Source organism: Lonchura striata, chromosome 22, assembly GCF_046129695.1.
Source record: "Lonchura striata isolate bLonStr1 chromosome 22, bLonStr1.mat, whole genome shotgun sequence".
Lineage (NCBI taxonomy): Eukaryota > Metazoa > Chordata > Aves > Passeriformes > Estrildidae > Lonchura > Lonchura striata.
Window position 1 is genome coordinate 2,687,211 of NC_134624.1, and position 25,129 is coordinate 2,712,339.

At 45.2% G+C, this 25,129-nt stretch overlaps 1 protein-coding gene across 1 annotated transcript in view; it reads right to left on the reverse strand.

Annotated features, from left to right (window-relative positions):
- PAPPA (pappalysin 1) overlaps positions 1 to 25,129 on the reverse strand; it is a 174,752-nt gene that overhangs the window by 35,169 nt on the left and 114,454 nt on the right. Inside the window, exons 11-14 of the mRNA XM_021551415.3 lie at positions 17,018 to 17,131; positions 16,481 to 16,616; positions 12,743 to 12,956; positions 3,252 to 3,423 (exon numbers count right to left, since the gene is read on the reverse strand). Of these exons, the coding sequence (XP_021407090.2) occupies positions 3,252 to 3,423; positions 12,743 to 12,956; positions 16,481 to 16,616; positions 17,018 to 17,131 (636 nt within the window). The remainder of the gene's footprint in view (positions 1 to 3,251; positions 3,424 to 12,742; positions 12,957 to 16,480; positions 16,617 to 17,017; positions 17,132 to 25,129) is intronic.

The window sequence follows — 25,129 nt, forward strand, 5'->3', positions numbered from 1 at the left end:
TTCATGTCCTGCCTTCCAAAAGAGGCTCAAGCAAGGAGGGAGGGTGGGCAAGGAGGAAAGAGGGGGGAGAGAAAAGGGGCCTCCAAAGATACAGTGAAGAGGATGCAAACTTTAACAAATCTGGTGCCAGAAAGATTTGTTTCTCGGGACTTTTAACAGCCTGGGAGAATTCATGTCTCCTTCCTGCTGCCCAAGATCCCAGCCAGCCCCTTCTTCAAGCGATGCTTCACATGTGAAGTTTCCTCTCCTTAAAAATGAACAGCTGTGCCCTCCCCTCTAAGTATTCTTCCACTTCTGCCCACTACTGTGCCTCTAATTGAACCCACATGAGCCGTGCTTTCTTTTCCTGGCATGATTGATGATGCCTTTGCACAACATTAGGGAGCTGCTGGGTTTTAAATAACACCTCTTGACCAGAGCAGCAGTGGTGGTAGCTTCAAGGAGAGATGACAACAAGTTACTGAATGAGAGGGGCTTTCAGTGAAGGACAAGGGGGAGGAAAGCAGTGAAAGACAAAGGGGGAAAAGAGGAAGAAGACAAGAAAGAGCAATGGAGTTGTCAGGGGGGTGGGAAGAAATCAGGGAGGAAGAATGAAAACATCCCCAAGATCTTCTTTGTGAGAAAGATACATGAAGGATTTTGCTCCATCACTATGCAAACCCCTTTGTTGTTGTTGAAGTCCCTGAATGAGGATGAGAGAAAGCCCAAGAGTCTGTAAACAGCTCAGCTTTCTTTTTCTTTTCAAGCAGCAAACCATTTCTGCTGCATAGAGTGCTTACTAGTGTTAGGGTTTGGTGATTTTACAGGGTTTTAACAGAATTTGGGAAAGGGAGTTTCTCACAGAGGGAATGAATGAATGTTTTGCCCTAAAACTGATTAAAATGGTGGCTTCAGAAGACTTAGAGTCTAGAAAGTGCAGAAACGGTTGAGAAGATTTTTCAAAGACCCTTTAGATGTAAACAATTGATTTGAAATGTGACTTGTGCCACTACACCACCAAGGTGCTTTTGAAAATGTCACTTTTTATTGCTCTCTTTGCCCTGTTTTTTTGTCTTTCAGTGAAATAGGGAAGACAAATGTGGTTCAGATGCTAAACGAAGGTGTTTCCACTGGTCTGTGAATCACCTTCACCAGCATGCAGTGGTTGTGGGCCACTGATGGTCAGTCTGCTCTTTGAGACAATTCATCTCTGCCCAGCCTCCTTCCTACCTAAGAGTGTGAAACCTCAACATGTGCAAAGCTGCTTCCTTCCTCCTCTTCCTCAGGCAGCCCCACACACTGACAGTTAAATGAGAAAAAATGTATCTCTACACCTTCCAATTAGTCAAACTAGTGAAATAACCAATTAAATGACAAAATTAAACAGGGAATATCTTTGTGCAAGGTTCTTCAGCCATGACAGAAAGTCCCTCTGGCTATGGACAACAACCCATGTGCCTTTTCTCACCCCCAAATACTTCGACTGGAAAAGGAACTGAAGCTAGGAAGAAAATATGGAAGAAGCACAATGCCTTTTAATATGAGAAATCCAGACCATGAATTCTGGACTTTCTCAGATGATTCATTTCTTGCCTATATGTTCCACAGGTTCTGGTTTGAAGCACCTGACACAAAGAGATAAAACAAGATGATAGTGAAAGAAACTGTTCCTTTCCAGAGGATTTCTGAAGCACAATAACAAAACTTTAAAAGCACGTGTTTAATGTGCTTAGCTGGTCATGGGTATCTTTAAGATGCTCCACTCCTTCCCTGATTTGAACAGTGAATGCACAGCACTGAACAAAACAAAGCCAGTGGCCTCAGGGGGTTTTGTTGGTGGAAAAGACAACGAAGTGGAATAGCAGAGCAGGGTGAGAGGAAGCGTGTTGTAATAGGCAGTGAATCACATTAGCGAGGGTGCTAAAATCCTCTGCTCCTGTCATATGAGTCTGATCAAGGCTCTGAAACCAAATTTCTCCCAGCAAAACCATGCCCAGCTGGCCGAGCCTCCCCAAAAGGTAATGCTTGAATTTAAATAACACAGGGCTGGTGAAGCATGCTCAAGCTGTTTTATTTGGTTTGTGCTTCATGTACCCCATGTACAGATCCCTTCCAACAATTTCCTGGTTCAGCCACTCAGGCTCGTTTTGAGAACTGGTTTTCTGTTCTGTAAAAATGCTCAGCTGGAGCTGGGGTTCTGGTGCTGATGCCAATTAGGATGGAAGAGGCCCCAGCTCGCGGGGTCCTGTATTTGTTTTGTAATTGAGTTGAAAGGGTTGGCTCATTCCCCTCCACTCTGTCTCCCCCCTCTGCGAGCTTATGAAGAACACAGTATTTCACAAGTACAGACAGGCTGCTGAGTGTGGCTGCCCCAGCCCCGGCCCAGATGTGAGTGCTGCCCCAGATGTGAGCGCTGCCGCCACAACCAGGGAGAGAAGGTGCTGACGGGGGAAACCACCCCCAGGTCTCACTCAGAAGATTTGGCACTGTTAGAGGCAATGGCCCAAAGTGGGGTGTCAGCCCTGCATCCCCCTCTCCAACATCCTGCTCCCAGGGCCATGCTGCATGTGCAGCTCGTCCACCTCCCCCAGCACAAAGCACTTGCAATTGTTTTTGATGTTTAAACAAATTGCTGTTTTATTTCAATACCCCTCTCACTGCATGAAGATGTGCTGCTTTTGTAGGACTGGATCATTAATGAACGGATTAGAGATGATGGGAAGCATTTCTTGCCCTGATGGGGGAGGTTTTTGGCGATTTGTCTGGAAGCAAAAGGTTTGGGTGCTTTGTGCCCTCCATGCTGTACATGTCAGGCTGTGGTTGGGAGCAGATGGACTGAAATGCTGCAAAGAAGTTAGTATGCTGTTAGTCTCAATCTGAGGACTAAAAATTAAGTATTTTACCCAGAAATTGGTTGTGCAAAAAACAGAAGCATCTTACTCCCAAAACACCAACCCCTCTACTCCCTCTACTCAACCAAACCAAATGGTTTGTCTAAGAAGAGCCAGTGAGATCAAACAAGGACTGAACACAAACATTTTGGTTTGAAAATTTCTAAATTCAGGGAACATCTGAGCTTTGCTCATTGCCAGAAACTCTTCCTACAGAGTCAAAGGGCTCCTGTTCTAATCACAAGCACTTGGACCAGACCTTGTCCCAAGGCTAGGCTGATATTTTGGGGTGTACCCTGAGTTATTCCTCAATTTCTCCACAGCTGTTTGCTCATCCTGGTCTTGTGCATCATAAAGAGAAAACGCCCTGGCAGGACAAACCTGGCTTTTGACGAGATCATCATCTCTGTGGATCTGCAGGATGTAGCCAGTCCTGCAGCTGACGTTGCACTGGGCGCCGCTGTCCCAGCCGGTGCCGCCGGTGCAGTTCAGCACCGCGTTCTCGATCTCCAGCCTCTGGCAGTCGGTGGCTTCGCAGGAGTAGTGGACACAGCTGGGAGGGAGACAAGGTGTGGTGGTGTTGTTATTTGGTAATTTCAATCCATTCCACAAGAGCAGGGTCTGATTGACAGGTTTTGGTCAGAGAGTTCTGAGCCTAGCTCAGGAAAGGGCTCCACAGCCTCTCAGCACATTTCGTGAAGGACAGAGGCAGTGGGCACAGTGATGACAATGGCAGCAAATTACATGTTTTGTAGCAAAAGGGAAGAGCCTACCAATTCTGCAGAAATACCTTCTGTCCTGCAATATTCAACTGCACTATGACCTCCCTACTCCTGTATTAATGTCCATTTCTCCATCCATCCATCCATCCATCCATCCATCCATCCATCCATCCATCCACCCATCCACCCATCCGTCCATCCACCCATCCACCATCCATCCATCCACCCATCCATCATCCATCCATCCACCCATCCATCCCTCCCTCCCTCCTGTGGAAACACTCCCTCCAAGAGCAGTCCCCATGCCCCATGCAATTTTAAATCTGCTGAATTCAGGAGTGCTGATATTGGCAGTGATAAGTGTCCACATGGGAGGGGGAGTTTCTGTGATAGACACTCTTATCTTTGAGAAGCTCAATTGAAATCATCACATTCATTTTATTCCACTTCACGAGGAACACCAAACATAGCTGTGTAGCTGTGTTGATAAGCTCTTATCAAACTCAGCAGCAGGATGTCGTTCAGATCTCTCCAGTTGCTCTCCTGCCATCCATAAAATCTTTCCCCCATGAAAACTGTCTGTTCTCCCTCTGGAAAATTATTGTAGCATTTAGCACAACTTGCAAAAAGAGATTTTTGTTTAATTTTTATATACACAGAGATGTCTGATTGACACAAAATCTTTCACCATCTCTGGGAACCTGAGTCAAACATTATAGCACATCTTCAAATGTGAGTATGGGGTAATCCCTCAACAAAACAGCAATAAAAATGTTGAGGGTCTTAAAGCATGAGGGGAGATTTAGACTAGAGAGAGGGAAGAAATATTTTTACACTGAGGCTGGTAAAACACTGATACAGGTTTCCCAGAGATGCTCCATCCCTGGAAAAACTCATGGCCAGGTTGAACAGGGCTCTGAGCAATCAGATCTAAAGATGTCTCTGTTTACTGCAGATGACCTTTAAAGATCCCTTCAACACAAACCATTCCATGATTCTATGTGCAAAGTGTTTCTGGAATAGAGACGAAATTTCTGGGATAAGGACCCCTACAAGGTGATATTTCTCTGATGAAATTAAAAATTAATTTAATTTTAATACAGTTAAATTAATTATGCGGAGGGAAAATATTAACTTATTTCACCATCTACTTGTTTAGGGAAGAACCTGAAAGACAAAATTATAGAAAGAATGGAAAGCAATGTATCAATACACGTATTTTGAAATAGATTACAAGCAGTTATTCCTGTCTCCTAGAAAAAACGGTTAACAGCCACTAAAGCCCCATTCAGCTTAGTAAGCCCTGACTTAGCATGTACGTGGTGTTTTGCTGTGTTCAAAGCACCGTGCAGACATTATCTAATTAATTTTCGTGACACCCCTGCGAGACACCTGGGCTCGTTTTGTTATCCCCCTGTTACTGATAGAGAAGCACATCTGCACATGTCTCTACTGAGCTCTAGATCAGATTAAATTACAGTATTTATGTACCTGCACAACTCATTTCTCTGTCCCAGACTAGTGCTACATGGGAAGTGCCCGCTGCTTGTAATTTAAGGTTGCTTGTTCAGTGTTGGCCCTTCCCTGGAGTGTGATGAGCCATAAACAATTTCTACATTCAGAAATACTTCATTTCCTCATGGTACACAAAGCATCCCTGTTGACAGAGCTGAGGAAGGAGAATTCCACCTCTGTGTTGGCCAACTCCATACCCATGTATGAAACAAACCCCTGGCTATCAGCACAACTGTGATGCTCCTCACTTCTGCAGGATGGATGATCCTCTGCCACAGCTGGCCTGTCCAGGGTGATCCTACTTTCAGGAGGATCCCCACCCACTAACCAAGGACTTCACACATTTTCCAGTCACTGCATCTCACAGCCTGGACTACAGATTTAAACTGCCATGGATTTCACTCCGTAAGAATTGCCAAGGCTCTGGATGGAGCATCAGCAGAACAAGTGAGCAGCACATCCTTGTGGTGGCCATCAGCTGGGAAACAAGGTGAGGAGAACAGCCAAGTGCTATTGCCTTGCGACTGCCCAACACCAGTCACCCAGGGCTGTGAACCTCAGGCTTTACACACTCCTTTCACACCACGAGCCTCACACTCTGCGGGTCCCCAAGCAGAGCAGGACCTTACCAACCTCTCCCTAACCCTACCAACCTCATGGTCCTGCTGTTTAAATCCTCAGCTGACATCAGCAATAACATCTGATGCTGGATGTTGAGTGAGAGTGTAAATGATGGAAGGATGCTTTGTGGAACCCTCCCTGTTACATGTCCCAGCTGGACTGGCCCATGAGGGCCAGCTCTCACTTTGCTCCCCTCCATTTCTCAGATGGTGAGGCTGCAGCACAAGTGACTCCTGTGCCAGGGCTGCAGTGCTGAGGAAGTTGACTCACTTCAAAAAAAAGAGAAAAAAGGGGAAAAAAAGGAGCGCTACTGCCAAGCCACTCTCAGAAGCACATACTGCAAACCTCGACTGCCCGTTGCAAAACTGCCTCAAAATCTGAAAGTCTTCTTCCATCAAAGTTGGGAAAATAAAAAAATTAGCAGGCTTATTTAATCTAATACTTATGTGAATTAGTGTAGCACTGAATTCAGACTTGAATGGCTTCAGAGGGAAGGATGAGCCCAAGAAAACCCATGTAATTTGCACAGAGGGAAATCTGAAGCAACGTCACCGCAGTCAGTGGCATCGCTTTTCATTTCCATCAATGTAAAGGAGAAAAATAATCTGGCTTCTGGAGTTCAGATCAGGACACCAGATGAGCAAGCCTGGGCTTAGAAGTCCTACAGAACTGAAACGCCACAGACAAAGGCATTAAGAAACACTTATTGTGATGTTCTTCTTTCTGTTTACAAGTCCCCTTGTGGTCTTCTGAAATGGCCAGGGAACATTTTTAGCCACCCCCTCCAGGCTCCAGATTATGCCTTGGTTAGTAGATCATCCGGGCAGCTCTCTCTGTCTGTAACTCTATATGAATGACTTCAGTGACAAACAATACAACCATTCACTTTTTGTAAAAAAACAACCACTGCCACCAAATGTTTCTAATTTAAATATTTCTGGTTCTCTAGCTACTGGTTCCAATTTGGTATCAGCTACTGTCAACCATAAATCCCAATGAATTTTGAAGTCATGATCCTGAATTGAGCTCTGCAAAAGCAGAATTAGGAAGGAGAAATTAATATCTCCAAGTAGAAAGTTTAGACAAAGAATCCATCACATCCATCTGTGGATTACAGAAGCACTTGCATGGGTACTGCCATTTAGCAGTGGTCAATCATCACATGTTCCAGAAAATGTGCATTCCTCAGGAAAGAAACAATATAAGAGCATCTGAGAACGAAATAATTTCAGCTTTAATTCATGTTTACTCCTGGCATATGACAGTTTATCCCATTTTCTTGCAGTCAAAATCATGTAACTTCATCAAAACTGCCATCAAAACTGCCTATTTCAAATCATTCCTGGTCTATCCTAACTCCCAAAAATCCTTACCAAAGTACAAAGTAGTCTGGAGCAAAGCTACATAAAGGACCCAAGGACCACTCTGATGATTTACTTGAACAAGTGTTGGTGCCTGGGACATTCCCTGACATGTGTTTATTTTATTAAGTCCCCTTCAGGATTCACTTGCTCCTCTTCTTGCCCTGGCAGTGTACAATTTCCTAAAACAACATCTTCACACTGAGGTGAGTGCAAGGAGCAGTGGATTTCTTGCACACATTCCATGGCATGTTCAAAACAGATCAGGGAAGGCTGTTTCAACAATGTAAAAAGCCCTGGACTGAGTTATCTTCCACATGTAGGCTGAAGTTCAGAGCCAGCTCTTACTTTATTCAAATCCATTCTGCCCATCCCAAATCTAAATGAGCTCGGTCATTAGGCTCTAAATCTGTATTTCTCTGTGCCAATATTGGCCTCAGTTCAGCAAGGCACTTAAATATGTGCTTAACTTCAAAAGCACAGTTAAGTCCCACTGATAGGTTTGACTACAGCGGGATGTAAGCAAATAGCTCAGGGCTTTGCTAAACTGGGGCTTCAGTGACACAATCCTAGAAACATTTGTATTTTAACATGTTTAATGAAAATTGTAACAATTAAGTGGAGCTCTTCCTTCCTCATATAAAAACAATCCAGGACTTCCTCTTTCAAAAAGCTTACAGCAGCCAAACTTTCTTTTCCTAACCTGAGGTCAAGTGCTATTCCAAGGACTCATCTTAATGTGGTGTCTTAATTATTTGTTTCCTTTGTGATGGTTCTGACACATATTTAGGCTCAGGTGAGACTAAAAGTTCATGGTGGGTACTTTGTAGGAAGAGGGCTACAACATCTCTTGGACAGAGCAAAAAACTCCCTTTTCCACAGTCTGGTCCAGCCTGGGCTGCAGATCTGAAGTGCAATTTGGTTTTGTCCTATGCCACCATCCACACGGCTCACACACATATAACTTTCTGAGGGTTTTTCTAACATATTTATCCTTACAATGGGTTTGTGTTCTCCTCCCTAGAGGTTGCTAAAGGCAAGAATGTGTTCTCTCTTTCTACATATACGCAGAGGCTACTAGCCATATTTCTTATTGTATAAATGTAAAAAAAAAAAAAATAACTGAAAAGGTGACAATGACTTTGTCTTCTTTAGTTTTCAGCTAAAGCACATTGCCTCCTTGAATTAACACAAAATCTTGAATATTTACCCAAATCCATGGGGCTGGATGGGGACTGGTGAACCTGTGCTGACTGGAAGAAGGATCAAGCTCTTTCTTAAAAAGGTGTTTGCCTTCAAACCTGATCCATGAGAGCAACAACACGAGTGGTGTCACCTAAGGTCCCTTCAGCGATGTCACCTCAGTACTGCTGGCTTTGACAGCAATCTCAGCAAGCCCCTATTTCAAACTGAAAGGGTCAAAATGAAGCTAAACCCAAAGGTTTACAGAAAACCTTTGCTCCAACGGAAGGTAAGCCCCAGGGAAAGGAGAAGCGTGAGCCAGCACGTCCCCCTCACTGTCCCTATCACTGGCAGGGCAAATTCTCCTTGGGGACAGGCTCTGCCTGCAGCCTGCCTGCACCCCGTGGTGTGAGCTGCTCCTGCCAGGGGGGCCCATATTGAACTGATAAAGCTCTCAAAGCCCCATCACCCTGCCAGCTTGGAAGTGGGACCGTGTCCCTGGGCGTCAGCAGCCCCACAGGTCTCCCTGCCAGAGTCTGTCCAGGCAAACAAAGAAAATGCATTGCCTTCCACTTTAATAAAAGCCAAATGATGCCGTTTGCCAATTACCAAAACGGGGCGAAGGTTAAAAACCCATTGAATTATAACACATGTCACGGACCAAAGCTTCTATGATTAACAGTTCTGTGAGAAATTCATTAATTTCACCCGAAGCAAGCTGACAGAGATTGTGCTTAATGACAGAATGCAGGGCTGGGGAAAGGCGGCCGATCCGGGAAAGAGAAAGCTGCATTAATTCACAACAAAAAGAGACGAGGAAACCCTTTTTTCCCCCTTATGAAAAGGGAAAAAAAAAAAATAACCAGAGTTGTAAAGAGCGGTTGCATTTGTTCTGCTGCTGAAGATTTATCTTCATCATTTCTTGTTGGGGAAGCTGACAGCAGGCGAGAACAAGACAAAGAGAAGAGCTGGAGTGGGCTCTGAATCCCTGGGGCTTGTTTGGGGCAGCAAAGGGTGCAGCTCAAGGGGAACCACTCCACAGAGGCCAGAGCAGGTGATGGTGTGGTGGCCAGGGCTGGGTCTTGGTCTACGGTGTCAAACACCCAGATATGCACACTTACAGAGGGAAGAAAACCCAAAGTTTCCCCTGCAGAAGCAATTTTGAATCCGTAGCAGTGAGGTTGTGCCAAGGTTTAACCAGAGAAAGCAAAGGAAAATATTTTTGGTACACTCATTAGAAAGCACAAGGTGGTGACAATGTGAGGCACAGAGACTGGAGAGCTGCGGGCACCCAGGGGGTACCTGTCTTCAGTATGAACACAGAGTTAATGGTGGGGTAGAGAGATGGAAAATCCTGAAATTCACAGTTCTGATAGCTGAATTGGGCTTTCCAGCCTGCAGTTTGCAGGAGAGGAACTGTGACACCAGGAGAGGTGGTGGAAGGGGCAGGGCTGGTGACCATGGCAGGGAAGTGCCACCAAGGAAAAGCAACACTTCCCACAAACTGCTTTGCAGGGATGGGTGACCCACAGCTGCTGTTTCCTACCCAGTGAAAAAGACAAAAACCTGATTTTTGAGGAACTACTGTCAAAGGCAGCCACAGCACATCAGGCCTTCTTCTGCTTGAGTGACTGCAGGGTGGGAAATTACACTTCTGCTTCTGCACACTCAATTTCACCGTCCACTGCATGAGGCTACACAGGAAACAGTAAAAGTATAATAATTTGAGCTATAAAGCACAAGAGAAGAACTAACCAGGCCATTATATCTGGGCTAAGGATGCAACGTGGAAATAAAGAGTGTCATTTTTACAGCACATCTCCAGCAGTGAGGTAAACTTCTGCTGGAAAGAAAAAAAAAAAAAGAGCCTGTAGTCACTGGCAGCAGACAAAAACAACTGGAAGAATAAAATTGGAAAGGACAGAGTAGGAATTTTCAAACTATCAATGTTTTCAGGAGGATGGAATGGATTTTCAAAACAACTAATGATGACTGAGGACAACTATCTATAAAGTTCAATTAGACTTTTAGATTTAAGCCCATTTTACTCTAAAATATTAACTATAATACATATTTTAAGAAAGAAGAGTAAGTGCATGTTTTAGTTTCAGTCATTAAGTTGTCACTAACCCATGGGAGAGATCCATTCACCCTCAAAATAAAAACTGTGTTAACTTTTAGGAACAATATATTTCTTTTCCCTCACAATTTTAATATCTGCACCCTTGCCTAGAAATATCTGTATCTGGCTATAAATTCTCTCCAAGAAAAATAATTCTCCTTGAAAAAGAGAAATAATACCTCTTATAGAGAGAAGCCAAAAAGCAGGCAAAAAATATCCATGTTGACCTAAGGAAAATGAAAGGGGTAAAACTGATGATCACACATAGGAAGGCAAATTTCTTAAAAATTTTAATAAATACCTTAAAAATCATATTAGGCAAATGCAACCAGTGGGGAAAGGGAAAAGGCAAAGATGGGCAGTGTGGAACTGGCACCTCAAGGGAATATGATGGGCAGACTGTGAGCACGGGAGGCAGAAAACCCATGTCCAGCCTCTGAGCTGGTTAAGAAATCCTTTTTAAAATCTATCTTTCTCTGTCCTTCCTGGATTGGGTAAAATAACCAAAGAAAAAGACAACAGGTGACAGGAAAGGTGTCACCTATTTCCTGGCTGCACAGCTCCATGCACAACTCTTTCTACATCTTGGGTACCTGAACTGCTTGGAGATTTTTGTCCAGAAGAAAACAGATCCCAGCACAAGGCAAACTGGGGACTGACTCTCCACTGAAACACTGCCATCAGTGGAAATAATTCCACTGATTTCAATTGCCTTTGGACCTGGGCTTTACTTTTGAGAGTTTCTAGATCCCTGTCAGACATGGGAAACTTTATGATCAATCCAGTGCTGGAACTTGCAAAACCTAAAACATTACTTTGAAAGAGTGAGGCTCAGATGGGGGTTTGGGAGAGCAGGGGGCTGAGAGGGTTCAGTGCATCCTGAAAACAAAATGATGCCAAAAAATCAAGAAGAAGCATAAGAGGCAAAAGGAGGGTGATTTTTCCTCAAGGGATTTCTAAAGGTTGTGCTGCTGGGTTGCAGAGGCTCGCTGAAGCTTTGCCTAAGGGAGATGCATTTTTTATTAAGGAAATAACTTTATAAACACAGAGCACTTCTAGTTCAATAAGTGAACAAATGGTTCAATTCCTACTGAAAACTTGAGAGGGCAGTGGAATGTGGCCCTGTGTCTCAGTCCTCCTGAGCTCCCTGCTGCTTCTCACCATCTCCTTCTCACCATCTCCTCCAGTGGGGCTTTCTTGCCCTTTTTCTGTCCTGCTTTGGCGCTGGGATTTGGCCACACTTCCACCACCAGACTTCTCATCTGAAACTTGATCCTGCTGCCTTTGGGCCTCTGAATTTATACAACCTATTGCACACAATGATCAGACGCTTTGAATCTAGGTCAGAACACACTGACTGGATTGATCTAGCTATAGATATACTTCTTTTTTTTTTGAATTTTATTTTCCCTTTCCTCTCCCCCTTCTCACTCTCCCGCCTTTCCTGGAATAAAAGCAGGTCCTAAAAACAAGCCAGAACATTATCAAAAAACCTGTCAGCTTGCTTAGGAGGCTGAGCAGAGGTTTGCTGGGATATGCAACTTGTTTTACTATTGCTGCTGCTATGGTATGAAAACTGCTCACAACTTTGAATTCACAAAGAGAGAAAAAAATTTATTCTTTCAGGGGTTTTGCTAAATTCTCTCCTTTTCAGTGCCTCGCTGAAAGGATCCATGAAGCTGCTGCACCAGAGGCCATGAAAGGTCACAATCTCAGTGGGATGCTGTAAAGCAGAGACTGAGAGGGGCTGGTGGTGATCTATTGATGTGTCTGTAATAACAACAAGAATAAAACGGTAGCCATAAACCTTTCATCCTGGGGGGTCCCACAGAGCTTTTCAGAATAGGGGCCAGATCCAGAGAGGTGCTGAGGGCCTCACCCAGCCATAAAAGCACAGCAGGTGCTGATGGCCATGGCCCTGCAGCCCAGGGCTGAGCACCTGGCAGGATCCAGCCCCTCCAGGGCATGGGCACCACTCTGTGCCCTCGTGGTCCCTTCCCTGGGAGGTGCCCTGGCACCCTGGCAGCACAACGGGGTTCAGACCGAGCTGGTGTGTGAGTGACCAACAGATGCCGGGCTGGGGAATGTGTGCAGAGCGAACTGGCCCCAGTTCCAGGCTTGGCATAAAGGAGGGAGGAGAAAGGAAGAGGAAATAATTCACTAACAGCATCCCGTGCGGGTTAAATGTCCCATCCATCCTGATCAATGAGAACACTGCCGGTTTTTTACCCGTGACACAAAGGGGTCAGCAGGGTTCAGCTGCTGTGCCCCTCCTGCCTCCTCCCCAGCCCCAGCCAGCTCTGGGGGTGGTGGGTGTGAGGCAGAGGGAAGCAGGGCTGACACGCTCACCTCTGCTCCGCAGGGCTGTAGGTCTGTCCTTGCTGGCAGCTGCTGATGGTGATGGGGTCGAAGTTGTGGAAGGAACGCAGGGCCACCCCGGAGATGGCCACAAACTGGGAGCTGAAGCTAATGAGGACAGCCTGGGTGTGATAAAAAGGGTGACTGAGGTCATGGATGACGGGGATAATCAGGGGATTGTTCCTGCAGCTCAGGACGTGGACACCTGCCAGAGGAGAGACAAGATCAGAGGAAGGGTCAGGCTTAACACAATTGCTTCCCGAAGCCCTGGGCACTTCAGAGGCATTTCACCCAGAGGAATGGCCCTATAGAGCTGAAAAGTTATGGTAAGCTGCCTGGAGGGGCTTCCCAAATCGCTCGGGAGAGCTTAGCAGAGAAGCAGATCCCTCCAGACAGCTGAAGAAAGGCTGCCATTCTCTCTGCGAGCGCGGCAGGCCCTGGGAGCCGCTCCTTTAGACCACAGCTACGTTCCTATTGTGCTCTGGTAAATCAGGAGCAGCCAGCACGGGGGAAGCAGAGTCACACTATTGTAAAACGGGTCCTGGAGGACACTTGGAGCCTTTTTATGCAGGATCAAACAGTGCCGGCAGGCTGGGGGGCTTTGTGCACCAGCAGCTTGTTTGGAGCTGTGCATGTCATTAGCACTCAGTGTAAAACTTTTTTTTTTTGCATGAGTTTTCCACTAAATTTGCCCAGATTTGATTTTTTCATCAATAGTTTTGAGCCTTAGGGTATCTTGTTCTTTGCAAGAAAAGGTGTATTTGGTCCTGGAGATAGAAATGAGGGTGATGGAGCCACTGAGGATTTTACAGGTGATGTCACTCGAGAAGAAAAGAATTGTGTTGTGGGGAAATAAAAGCATCTCAAGGTTGTGGTGCACAGAAACACCAGAGAGGTGGCAAGGAGACTTCTGAATCCCATTTGTCCAGTGGATGAGGCACTCAGTGACAGCTGGGAAGAAACTCCCACCTTCAGGTAGAAGCAACCTGAATTCAAATGGGCCAAACCCATCTCAGGAGGAAGGCCGAGGACAAACAGCTGTCGACTGCCCTCAAAATTCATTAATTGAGATTCATGGCCTGCTGGCTGCCTGCAAGGCTCTGCCTCCACAGCTCCATGGCATCACTCCGAGGATCAGCTTGGCTCCAGATCCATTTGCTTCACTGGAGCTCCCCCAGCAATGGCTTTGGCCCAGGCCCCTTGGCTACCCTGATACACTTACAAATTTGAAAATAAAATAAATTCTATTTGCATGTTTAACTGGCTCAGGGATTTCTGTTATTATTTTTTTCCCCCAGTTCGAATTTCTTGACTCAAAAGGGAAGGAATAAAAAGGCTTTCATTTTTCTCCTTAGAAAGTGATTTCCTGTGAATTAAGACACACTCTTTAAACATCTATCTCCCACCCTCTACTTAAAAAATCTTCCTGTAATAAAAAAAATAATATAAAAAAGCAAGCCTCTTTTTGTTTTGGTCTTCACCTGACCCTGAAATAACCTCCCTGTCTACTTGCCTCCCAGAAGTCTTTTGATATCAGCTCCTTGTGGAACGGTGCACGTTTCTCACTTACAAACAGGTGCAGTTAATACTCAAAATCCCAGGTTCCCAAATTCCTTGGAAGTTTCTGCCTTCTCTGATGGAAAGCCAAGGCCTTATGGCATGAGGCTGTTTATTCACTTCTATTTCATTCCTTGCACTCAGCTGGTGTCCACAACAGAACTCAGAGCTGTGCTGCTCTGGTTATTTCTGGCCAGGAAAAGGGTGGTTGGACAGGTGAAGCTTTCTTAATCGCCCTGAAATACCCATGAGGATGGCACAGGTGCCCATGGGGGCAGTCAGAGCTGTCTCAGGATAACCTCTGTTTCTGTGCCTCTGTACCTATCTATTCAGCTCAGCAGCTGAACTCTGGTGTCTATGATGGCTCTGAACCAACAGCACTGAGGTGTTTGGCATCCCAACCTCTCCATCTCCTACCAGCACTCAGAAGAAGCTTCACATTATTTTCTGTGAGTCCACTTGCTCTGATGAAGGCAGGAAACTGCATGTCTGGATAGGATATTCTTTGCTCGTGGCAATGTCTTCAGAACACTGGGGACTGATTGAGATTTAAATGATTGCTACTTCCTTTTGGATGTACTTTTAGTTTGCCACGAAACTTCTTCTTAAGGCTCATTGAGTGTCTCAGTCAGTCCTGCCCCCAGTGCATGCCAACATTTGCATCTCAGCTGCAGTTTCCAGCTTGCCACGGTGATAATTCAAACACATGAAACACAATATCCAGGAAAAGCACTTCATGTCCCTGTCAGAAGTCAAACAGAACAGCAATGGGGAGCTCTGCCTGAGTGAGAACTGCTGGGTAGCCCACCTACACCTTTCCTCTGCTCCAGGCAGCCTCTTCTGAAAGGTCAAAGGGGCTTTTCCATGATGAAAACAGCATTTCAGCTGGGACGACATCCAGACATCAGGCTGAGCCATGCCAAACTCATGTTGCAACTTCATTGAAGATTTCAAAACCTAACCCTCAGTTTCCTCTTTGCTCCTCTTTCTTGTACTCTTTCTCTCCCAGTCTGCCTGTCTGTCCCTATAAAATGTCACATTAAGTACTGCTGGCATGCTCGTGACTCCATCATTTATTTCTCAGAGGGATAGAGCTATGTGCCACTGTTTTGCAAAAGGAGGGTAAAATTAATCCAAGGGCTCTGGCAAAGTGGGAGCCATCCTGACTCAACCTGCACAACTGTCTACAAATTTCAGTTTGTTCTTGGACAACAGACACCACACGTATTTCCTTTGTTCTCCTCCACACCCCACCAAATTCTGCATTATCCTGGATGCTCATCCAACACTTGTCACTCTGTGCCCCTTCTCCTCGTCACTAGTGGGAAGCTCATTTGAATTTCAGCTTGTTAAAACTGAAATGCTGTAGTAAAACAGAAAGCTGGGGGATGGGAGTTCTGTTTCCTTAAAAACTGCACTCAAGGTGACCTGGCCATCTTACTCCTCAGTGAAAAAAAAGGCAGAGAACATCTGGAAAGGGATTATGCAAGTCCTACCCTGACACAGAGTTGGGAGCTAGGGAGAGCTCCTGGGTTCTAGAGGTTAAATGCAGCCTGGATCAATTCACCAGACACAACATCCCCAGTTTAGGGCCCTGTGCCAAGGGTAGAGACAAATCCTGTCTATGCCAGCACTTCAGCACAAAAACAGGTCCTGCCTCTGCCAGGCACATCTGCCTGAGGCCACGCCAGGAGCCTGGCAGGGCCCTGGAGCTGGACCTTCACCACCTGAACTTCTTCACCTGGGGAATCCTGGCCATTAAATGGCTCTGGAGACCTCCCTGCAAGCAAGACTGGAGATCACCCAGCACTCCCTGTGAAACAGAAGCCTTTGCTGCAGCAGCTGGTGCAGGTCCCTCACTCCCTGTTCCCAGAGGTTCATCTGCAGCACCATCAGTGTATCTCCATCAGTGCTGGGTGTGAAGCGTTGAGATAGTGCTGATTTTTGTAACTGAAGAGGAGCAAATCACCTCTGAATGGATAGTGAACAGCTATGGAGTAATGTCTGTATAAAATAACACATCATTTTCAACAAACTCTGTGAGAATCAGGGATTGGAGCAAGCACCCTTTTTGTCTGATTCTGAAAAAATCTGAGCAGGAGTACAGGTGAATGGGGGCATCACCAGATTAAGCAAGCAGTAAAGAGGGAGTTTAATACAACACAGTCTTACCAAGGTCGTGGCTTTGCTCTTTGGTGTCAAACAGCTGCACACCGATGGTCTCCTGCTTCTGGTCCAGGTAGTAGGTCCCGTCAGTGACCAAGTGAACAAGGACTGCTGCAGCCACCATAGGCTGGGAAAAATAAGCCTGGGAAAACACAAACCACACAAAGCCTGAGTGGAGAACTGTAGTGGGCTTTTAAAAATCCCCAGGAGCCAGTCCAGGACTTTTAAAAGAAGATTTCCCATCCCAGGTCACACAGAAATCTTCTCTTCCAATCTCTCCTACACAAAGTAGATAAACTCAAGTCAAACAGCCCTGAAGCTGAACTCTCTCAGAAATTCAATAGCCTTGTCACACATGAGGGGACTTCACTACTGACTCTCTAGACAGTGCTCAAAAACATTGTTTTCTTCTTTTGCTCTAAACATACTTCAGAAAAGAGCAGCTTGGTCCTGGGAAGGCTGGCCCACAATATTTTGCCTGCTGGAGAATCTTTGTAGAGGCAGGCAAAGAAGAAACTTCTGAATGATGTGTGAACTTCCTACCTTCAGCCAGAAAATGGTCTGTGTCATGTGGGAGTACTGGAAGTTGGCCGTGCAGGGATACCAGGCGTACTGGGACACACCATCATTCAAGTCGATCACCTTGGTACGACACATCTGCAGCAGGAGAAAAAGAAACACCAAAACTGACCTAGAAGACAGCAAGGAAGATCCTGACTGCTTCAAGTGGGGAAATAAAGTCCAGGTGTACTCCCAGGATAAAGTAATGCAGAACAACTGTGCTTCTAAATACCATGAGATGATTCAAAATTAAGTTTCCAGGTCTTGCACCCCAGTAAGAGAAACCAAAACATGAACAGGAGCTAAAGACTCACAGCAGCAGGATAGCAGCCAACAATCTCCTCTGAATTTGGTTATTGGTCAGCATTTATAACAACTATGGTCCCCAGAAATGGACCAGGAATTTTCCCACTGGAGCCCAGGTGAGGATCACTTCTGAACAGCCCAGCTCCCACGCAGACAGTGTGGAGCTGCCTCCACGGTGCTCCAGCACTGCCCTATTTAAACCTGATATTGCTGTAACCCCAGAGGAGCCACACATAGCCCTGTGAACGTGGAACCAGGTGTAGCCAGGAAAGTCCTGCCTCTAGAACCCAATTGAAGCAAACTGGTTTCTTCATTCACCAACCAGTTCAAGTGGAATCACCATTTTCCTACACCTGCAGCCTTTCCATGGCAGGCAAAAGTGGGATTGGAGGCATACTGCTCTTTTCAATGAAGTACATGACTCCCAAGTCCTGTTATGAAAAAGTTAAAACCAATAAACAAATAAAAAAACAGAATCTAAGTACCAGAGAGCCTTGCAGTGCCATCAATGTCAGATGTGAAAATGAAGCTGCAAGAAATGATCAGAATTACCCTGAACACACACTGCTCAGTGAAGCTGCTTCAAAAATGAAGCATGAATGACCACAGCCTTCACCTCCACAGCAAACAGAAAAAAGGGAATATCCACCATGGAAAGGTTATTACTGCATTAGAAGGATTATTATATCTGAGGTTCCTGGAGCATCTGAAAAGTTCCTGCTGGATTCACAACCCTTTGGTGAACTGACTGATTGTCATTACCATAGGAACAGATGGAATTCCTTGTGCTGATGTACTGTCAGTAAAGCTGTTCCCATCAGCAATTTTAATATTAAACCAAAAAGAAAACCCTGAAGTGAAACAAGAAAATAATCAGTCATCCAAAATCCTATGCCCACTCGATAGTCCTGCACAGAAATCCCCTCTTGGTTCAGGCAGGCAAAGCCTGGGCACTGCAAAGAGAGCTTGGGATGCCTGGTTATGAGAAACCAGATTGGCTAAAAGTGAGGTAATCCCCTTTAAATTCTGAGTCCCTCAAGATCCAGCACAGAGGAATCTTACAGGCAAAACATAAATCAGCTTTAATGGGCTGGAAGAAGATTTTTAGTTTATTTATTTTTTGAAACAACTGGGACCAAGCTTCATTGAGGCTAGCCAGTGGATAGTGTTACATTTTACAGCAGAGCAAGGCTTTACATAAACTATCTTTGGCATTTGAAATCCAGGCCAGCAATTCGACATGTTTCGTTTCGCAACTCTCCCTTCTTGCGTTTTCAGCAGCCTGTCTCTTGTTGGGAGCATGGTTTTTATTTTAATACCTCTCCAGCTAGGGAATTTATCTTACCCACATCTGCAGTATATATGGTCAGAGAGCTCTTTGACACGAACAAAGGTCTCATTACTTTTATATGGTTTTGTTCTTATTCTTACTTCTCCTCCTGCTCTCTTGGTCCAAAAAGGTGGCTGCAAGAAACACAAGCACTGACTTTCGGTGCTTTTTAAGTGCCACTTAATGGATGAGTGAAAACTTGTATTAAGAAATCACCCAGACCTTCACCAAAAGTTTGATTCTAACCCAAAATAAACCCCTGCCGAGGTGGGCTGGAAATCTCTGATAACTTTTAAATGCCTTGTTTGATTTGTGTGCGTGTGTGAACCCTAGCACTTTCTGCTTCTGCTGGAGAATATTAGCAAAAATCTGAGCATTGCATAAAGAGCCTGTGTTCAGGCCACGTGGGCTGGCAGACTGGCCTGGTTTGAGCAGGTTAGATAAGCTTCCCCCTGCTGAGGCTGATCCATTGCTACCAGACAAGTGTTTCAAAGTGGTCCTGGGGTAAAAAGGCTCCTTTAGAACAGTCTAATTGAGAAGTGTGGGAAAAGTCTAAGAGAGCTGAATGGCTTCAAGAGCCTCTTCTCCACTCACTGCTGGACAGTAAACTTAGCTAATGGCAAAATAAAAAGGTCTTCAAGTTTCTCAGGAAAGAATTGGGTTGGATAAACAGCTCTGGTACCTACACACTCCACCATCTCACCAGGCTCCAGCACACGTGGTAGATCCATCCCCATTTCAGTTCTACCCAGGCACTGAATGTCACATCACACCTGCCAAGCCTGAGAATCATCTGCTAGAAGAGTCTTTCACGCTTTTGCTTTTAAGACATCATAGACTGTGGCAGCTGCCCAAAGGGCCCTATTAATTAATTAGGTTAATGGTTGGACTCAATGATCTTAGAGATTTTTTCTAAGCTAAATGATAATGTGATTACTGCAGTACCAACACTTTTAGAACTACAAGTTCCAAAGGCCTGGAAGACAGAATATCATCTCCCGTCATTGTTATTCACAGGAATTCACACTTATGAAAAACAGACTCTAGCCTAAGGTTCTCCAGTTTGCTATAGTGATGCAAACCAGCAGCTAAAGCACCTGACAGCTGTGGAGGGAAGAATGCATAGATAGACTTCTCATTTCAGGGTGTTACCCAGCACTGAAGTATTTGCTTTGAAGAATGACAGCATCACACGCTGCTCCAAACTTCACTCACTGGGGCTTATCCAGATTCTCAGACCCACACAGCAAGTGGGATATCCACAGGAGCTTAGTATGTGCTCCAAAGTATGCGGCGACTATTTGTGTCTAGTTACTGGAAGCCCATGTCATCCCCCTCCCGAGGAAGCTGCTTTCAATTAGAAGAGCTGATGTCTGTTCCTCTCCGAGGTTCAAATCCAGCTCGTCTCCCACCCACACATTTTGTACACAAACATCGGCAGACAGAACGATCAAGGCCAGGGAGCACTGTGGGATCTTCCCACAAGAGGGAATGCCTGGAGGATTCCCTTTGACTGATTTATACAACCTCTTGTCAATCAAAGGCACAACATGTTCTTCAAACCGCCTCTCCTGTTTTCCTTCCCTTACTCAGGGGGACTGAGGAATGTGTCAGCAGAAAGGGAAAAGTGATATATTGGGAGCACTTAGCTTTTTGCCACATCAAAACCACATTTACTATTGCAATCAACTCCATTTCCTTCAAAGTAATATGGGAAAATTTGCTGAAGAGCAAATTTTGGAAGGCGCCCTTGTGAATGATTCCCAGCCATCCCATGACTGCAGGCAATGTGAATTTGCACTGATGGGTTCCTGTTGCAGCTGAACTACATGTTGAGGATCACAAATCCCCTGGACTGGGCACTGGACTACATCCCAGCCCAACCGTGGCAGTGCACAGCTCCAGTACAACCTTCTGGGCAGCACTTGGCTTCTCCAGGCCTGGGCTCCCTGTCTGGAAGATGAGGATGATGTTCCTCCACACCATACAGGTCTGCTGAGGATGAAAGCTATGAGCTGTGAGCCACAAAAAGATGCTCAGATGTCAATGAGAGCACACACAGGTGTGAGGATACAGCTCCCCACAGGAGTGGGCTAAACACAGATCCCATCCCACTCTGACCTTCCCACCGAACAAGCACAGTCAGACACCACAGGCTTTGCACATACTGGTGGTTCTCAGCAGTAACATCAAAATAATTCTAAATCCAGACAGAAAAGCTGCTATTTAAGCTCGAATGTTGCCCTACTCAGCTCTGGCACCGTGGTTGGGGCGGACGTGCCTGTCTGCATGCCCAGGGGCGGCTGGAAGCAGAGCAAACCTCCAGTGCACAGATCTGTCTGCTCCCAAAATCCCATCTGGTGAACCATGGCAGGGCCTCCTCCAGACCGTGTCCTCGAGCTCTGTCTGGCTGTCAGGGGCATCGTGGGCACTTGGTCAGGCAGTGGCAAGCATTCTCCTTCTGGAGAGGAGGGTGGAAGTGGGGATTGTGTTCCAAAATCTTCCTCTCCCTACTCCTTTCTACGGGGAACTGTGCTGCTGACACTTCTGCACCCAGACAGACAACTCAGAGTGTTTCTGGGGTGAACCAGGCTGTACCCTGTCCTGTTGGCAAAAATGCAGCCATGGAGCAGGCAGGAACAAGATCTCTTGGTAAAACCCACAGTACCAGCTATTTATTGAGCACAAAACATACTCAGTGAGGCTGCAGAAGAGCACAGAAAAAACTCACAGACCAATACAAAACCCATGGAGGCACAAACAGAACATCTTCTCTTGTTTGAATGTCCAGCTAAAGAACAAATTTCAGCCCTAATACTGAGATTTACAGTATTCTGCAATAATCTGCAATATTTATTTGTTTGGTCAGCAGAATGTTATTTGTATTTAACTCAACAAATGGAAAAGGATCTCAACCATGACATAAGCAGCATTTTAACACATCCCTTACATTTGAAAACTTTCTCCCTCCCTTGCCAGACCAGGATGCAAGCAGTCACCCAGCCCTTTTATTCTTAAATATGTTATTGTTCTTGCTGACTTAAGGTTAATCTTACCCAACGATGAGAAACGATAGTGTAGTTGCTAAATATCAGAAAGGTTCCTGCTTGTTTATTGCCCAATATTGTAAGGCAGCTTGACTGCCACATGGACACCACCCAGTTTGCCGACTGCAGCAGACCTCCAATCTGTTCTCAAAGCTGTTGCACTGCTTTTCTCATTTAGGCTGGGAATTGGGTTGGAGTTAGGGAAAAATGAAGTTGCCCACGAGTGAGCACTGAATCATTAAAAGGCCTCCAATGAACACCTCAAACCCCAGCCAATTTCTCTGACCATTCCAAACCCCAGGAGCTCACAGAGCTCAAATGGAAATTGTACACACAGCAGCACAAGTAATTTTGCTCTGGGTTTTCTTCTAGATTCTGGTCAGAAGTGCTTTTGGACAAGTGTATTTATCAGACATCTTTGTCAGTGGACTTATCCCATCAGAAATCTGAGTCCAGAGTTGCCTGCCCAACTATAAACATCAGTCTTGAGTCATTCCAGGTTGGCCTCTAAAACTTAAGGAAAACATTCAAAGCTACTTTCCCCAAACTGGTACACATATTTAATTTTATGTGCACTACCAATGGGTTTCTGTTGCATAAAATAAAAAGCTAAAACCAAATCTTATATTCAGCAGCAGAGTTCGTCTAAACATAAAATGAGGGAAGAAACCTGAGTCTCTGTCTTTCAACAGCCACCTTACCTTACAGTCTACTGCTACTTCCATGGCAGCAACTTCCCCTCATCTCTGATGCTCATCAACTGCAGCTTCTCCTCCAAAACTCTTTGTCCTCTGCGGCTGATAACACATTTTTACTGTTTCATATTCTTTGTCTGCTATTACTAGTTTTCATTGGGGTCCCTAAAGGTCTGATGGCAAAAGATGAAAAACAGCAGCGTGTCCTGCCCCAGGACAAAGGCCTGTGGGCAGATGATCCAGAGAAAAGCTTTATCAACTGGAAGCTGATGAAACTCCCGGGGTAACACACTGATGCTATATTACTCCCAGATTCAGTTGGCTCAGAAGTCAGAGGAAATCTCATCTGTCAATTTTCCCTGTGTAATGAAGAACAGGATTTTGCTGTGGGATTGGGAAGCAGCTTACATCTCCTGCAGGATGAAATAAAGCCCCACTGCCAGTCCCTGTGTCCAGTCTCAGCAGAGCCACGTCCACTTTGAACCTGGAGCAGCTGATGTGCCTGGACCTTGCAGACTCAGTATCCCATTAGCATGATATTACAGCTTCCTCAGCACAGAGCCACGATTTTCAGCTGAAGATTTGGCTGGATTTTTTAGTAATTGGCAAATGACCTTTCTGTGAAAACACCACGGACAGGGCACCAATAGTTTGCCTGCAATGTGACATGATGATAAATTCCTCTACTTTACAAGAATAGTGTTCATCTCCAAAGGGAAATTTCCTCAGAGTTTTGGATGTAACACAGGGCTGTGATTCAGATATGAGTGGGAGATGCAAGGGCTATTTCATTTTGTCATATAAGTTAGTTTAGTTTGAGGCAAGCAAAAAAGAGCTACAGGGATTTCCATTAGATGATGGCCCAGATTGCATGTGTATTCAAGGAGTGTTATTAACTTTAGCTTTCTCAAAAATGCAGTTATTTCACTTCCAAAGAGATGGTATGAACAATATATTTCCATTTTTAAATTGTACAGACCTGCATTCTTTGAGCTTCCTTTTGAATTTCTGTTATCTCCAGATTCAAAGCAAACTTCATTTAAAACCAGTGAGTTCAAATCAAAATCACATCAAACCATAAACTTCACATGGCATACCTGAAAAAAAACTGTAAATCAGTTCTGACTGGCCCTATCCCAAACTCACATGGGCTTTGACAGTCAGCCAGGTGTAATCAAATATCTAGGATGCTTGCTGGACTCATGGAAAAAAACAATATGGAGTTTTGCTTTTCCAACAAAACCCTAACCAGATGATTTTTGCACAGTTCAAAGGATCACCACGAGGATGTCAGTAAAGCCAAGGCTAGAAACTACAGAAAAATAGATTGAGAAAAAGAATAAATAATTTCACTAATGGGATTTAAAAATCAACTCGTATTTTATGGCAGCCCACAAGAAAATGCCAGCATCTGGAGCTCCTGGGTGCAATTTGCACATGCCCCTGCTTCTCTTGCCATTCAGAGATGCAAACTGAAGGGATGCAGAATCAAGAGATAGTTCTGAGTGCACAACACAGCCTCCTTTACAGCACATGCAAGTGCAATCCAGCAGTCTGACACGTGCTCCTGTTTATTCCTGTCAGTCTCTTCTATTTCTTCAGCTTGGCAGTAGGACATAAAGATGCTGCTCTCAAAAAACAGCGTCTTCCACACCAACACTGCTGGGATCCCACCTCAGGATCAAGCAGCACCACCCAAACAAGAACTTGTGCCTTCAGTTCTGCAAGTATCAGCCTCATTAAAACTAAAAGACATTTTCAAGCTGCAGCACAAGCTCCTGTCTACAACTTCCACATTACTGCTCACAGAAGTGTGAAGGCATTATAGACTGATAAGTGCTTTAGCAGACTGTATATCCATCCACTGGAGAGCAAGGTTAAACAAATACAGGAGCCAGAACATTATTGTTGGCCGAGTGCTCGGGTTCCCGAGCTGCCCGTCTCTAACTTGAGCGGGCCAGGTCCACTGCAGCACAGCTCTGTGCAGCCAAGGCTGGCCGGGGGGTGCTGCAGCAAAGCAAAACAATCCCATCCCATCAGCTTTCATCACCGAGGAGCAGAGAAAAAGCAAATTTTGTTTTGTTTCATTTTGTTTTTCCTTTGGCTGGAGTGTTTAATTCGAGAGCAGCTGGCACCAGAAAATCAAACTGTCAAAGGCAGAGTGTGGGCCACACTTTAGGAGGATCTTAAATATATTTTTGTTATTATATTCGTCATTCTGGCTTACTAGATTCATTGTACTTTTCCAGCTCCTGTAAGGCAAAGAGGGGTTGGTACAATCCACCTGGTAACATCCCCTCCTTCCTTCCCAGAGCTGGTGCCATACATTCGTTTGGATGAAGAAAACACACAGATAAGAAGAAAAAAAACACAAAAGGAACAACAACAAATCCCCTAAGAACTTGAGTTCTCCATCAGATAACACGCTGGCTGAGGTGGACAGAGATGCTTAGAAGCACATGGACAATGACACTAATAAAAGAGAAAGAAATTAAGCCACTTTTTTTTTTTTTTTTTTTTTTTTTTCCCAGCTCTCAAGCAGGAAAAAAACCTTGTTGCTTTTGGTTCCAGTAATTTAGGAGCAAGCCCTAAATATTGCCATACCTCACCCCAGCTCCCTGCACCACCCTCAGTGCTCAGGGGGCACAGGAGCCACTTCCCAGAGAGGTGAGCCGAGGCAGGTGCCACCCTGAGCCCTGCAGACCCCTCCCCAAGC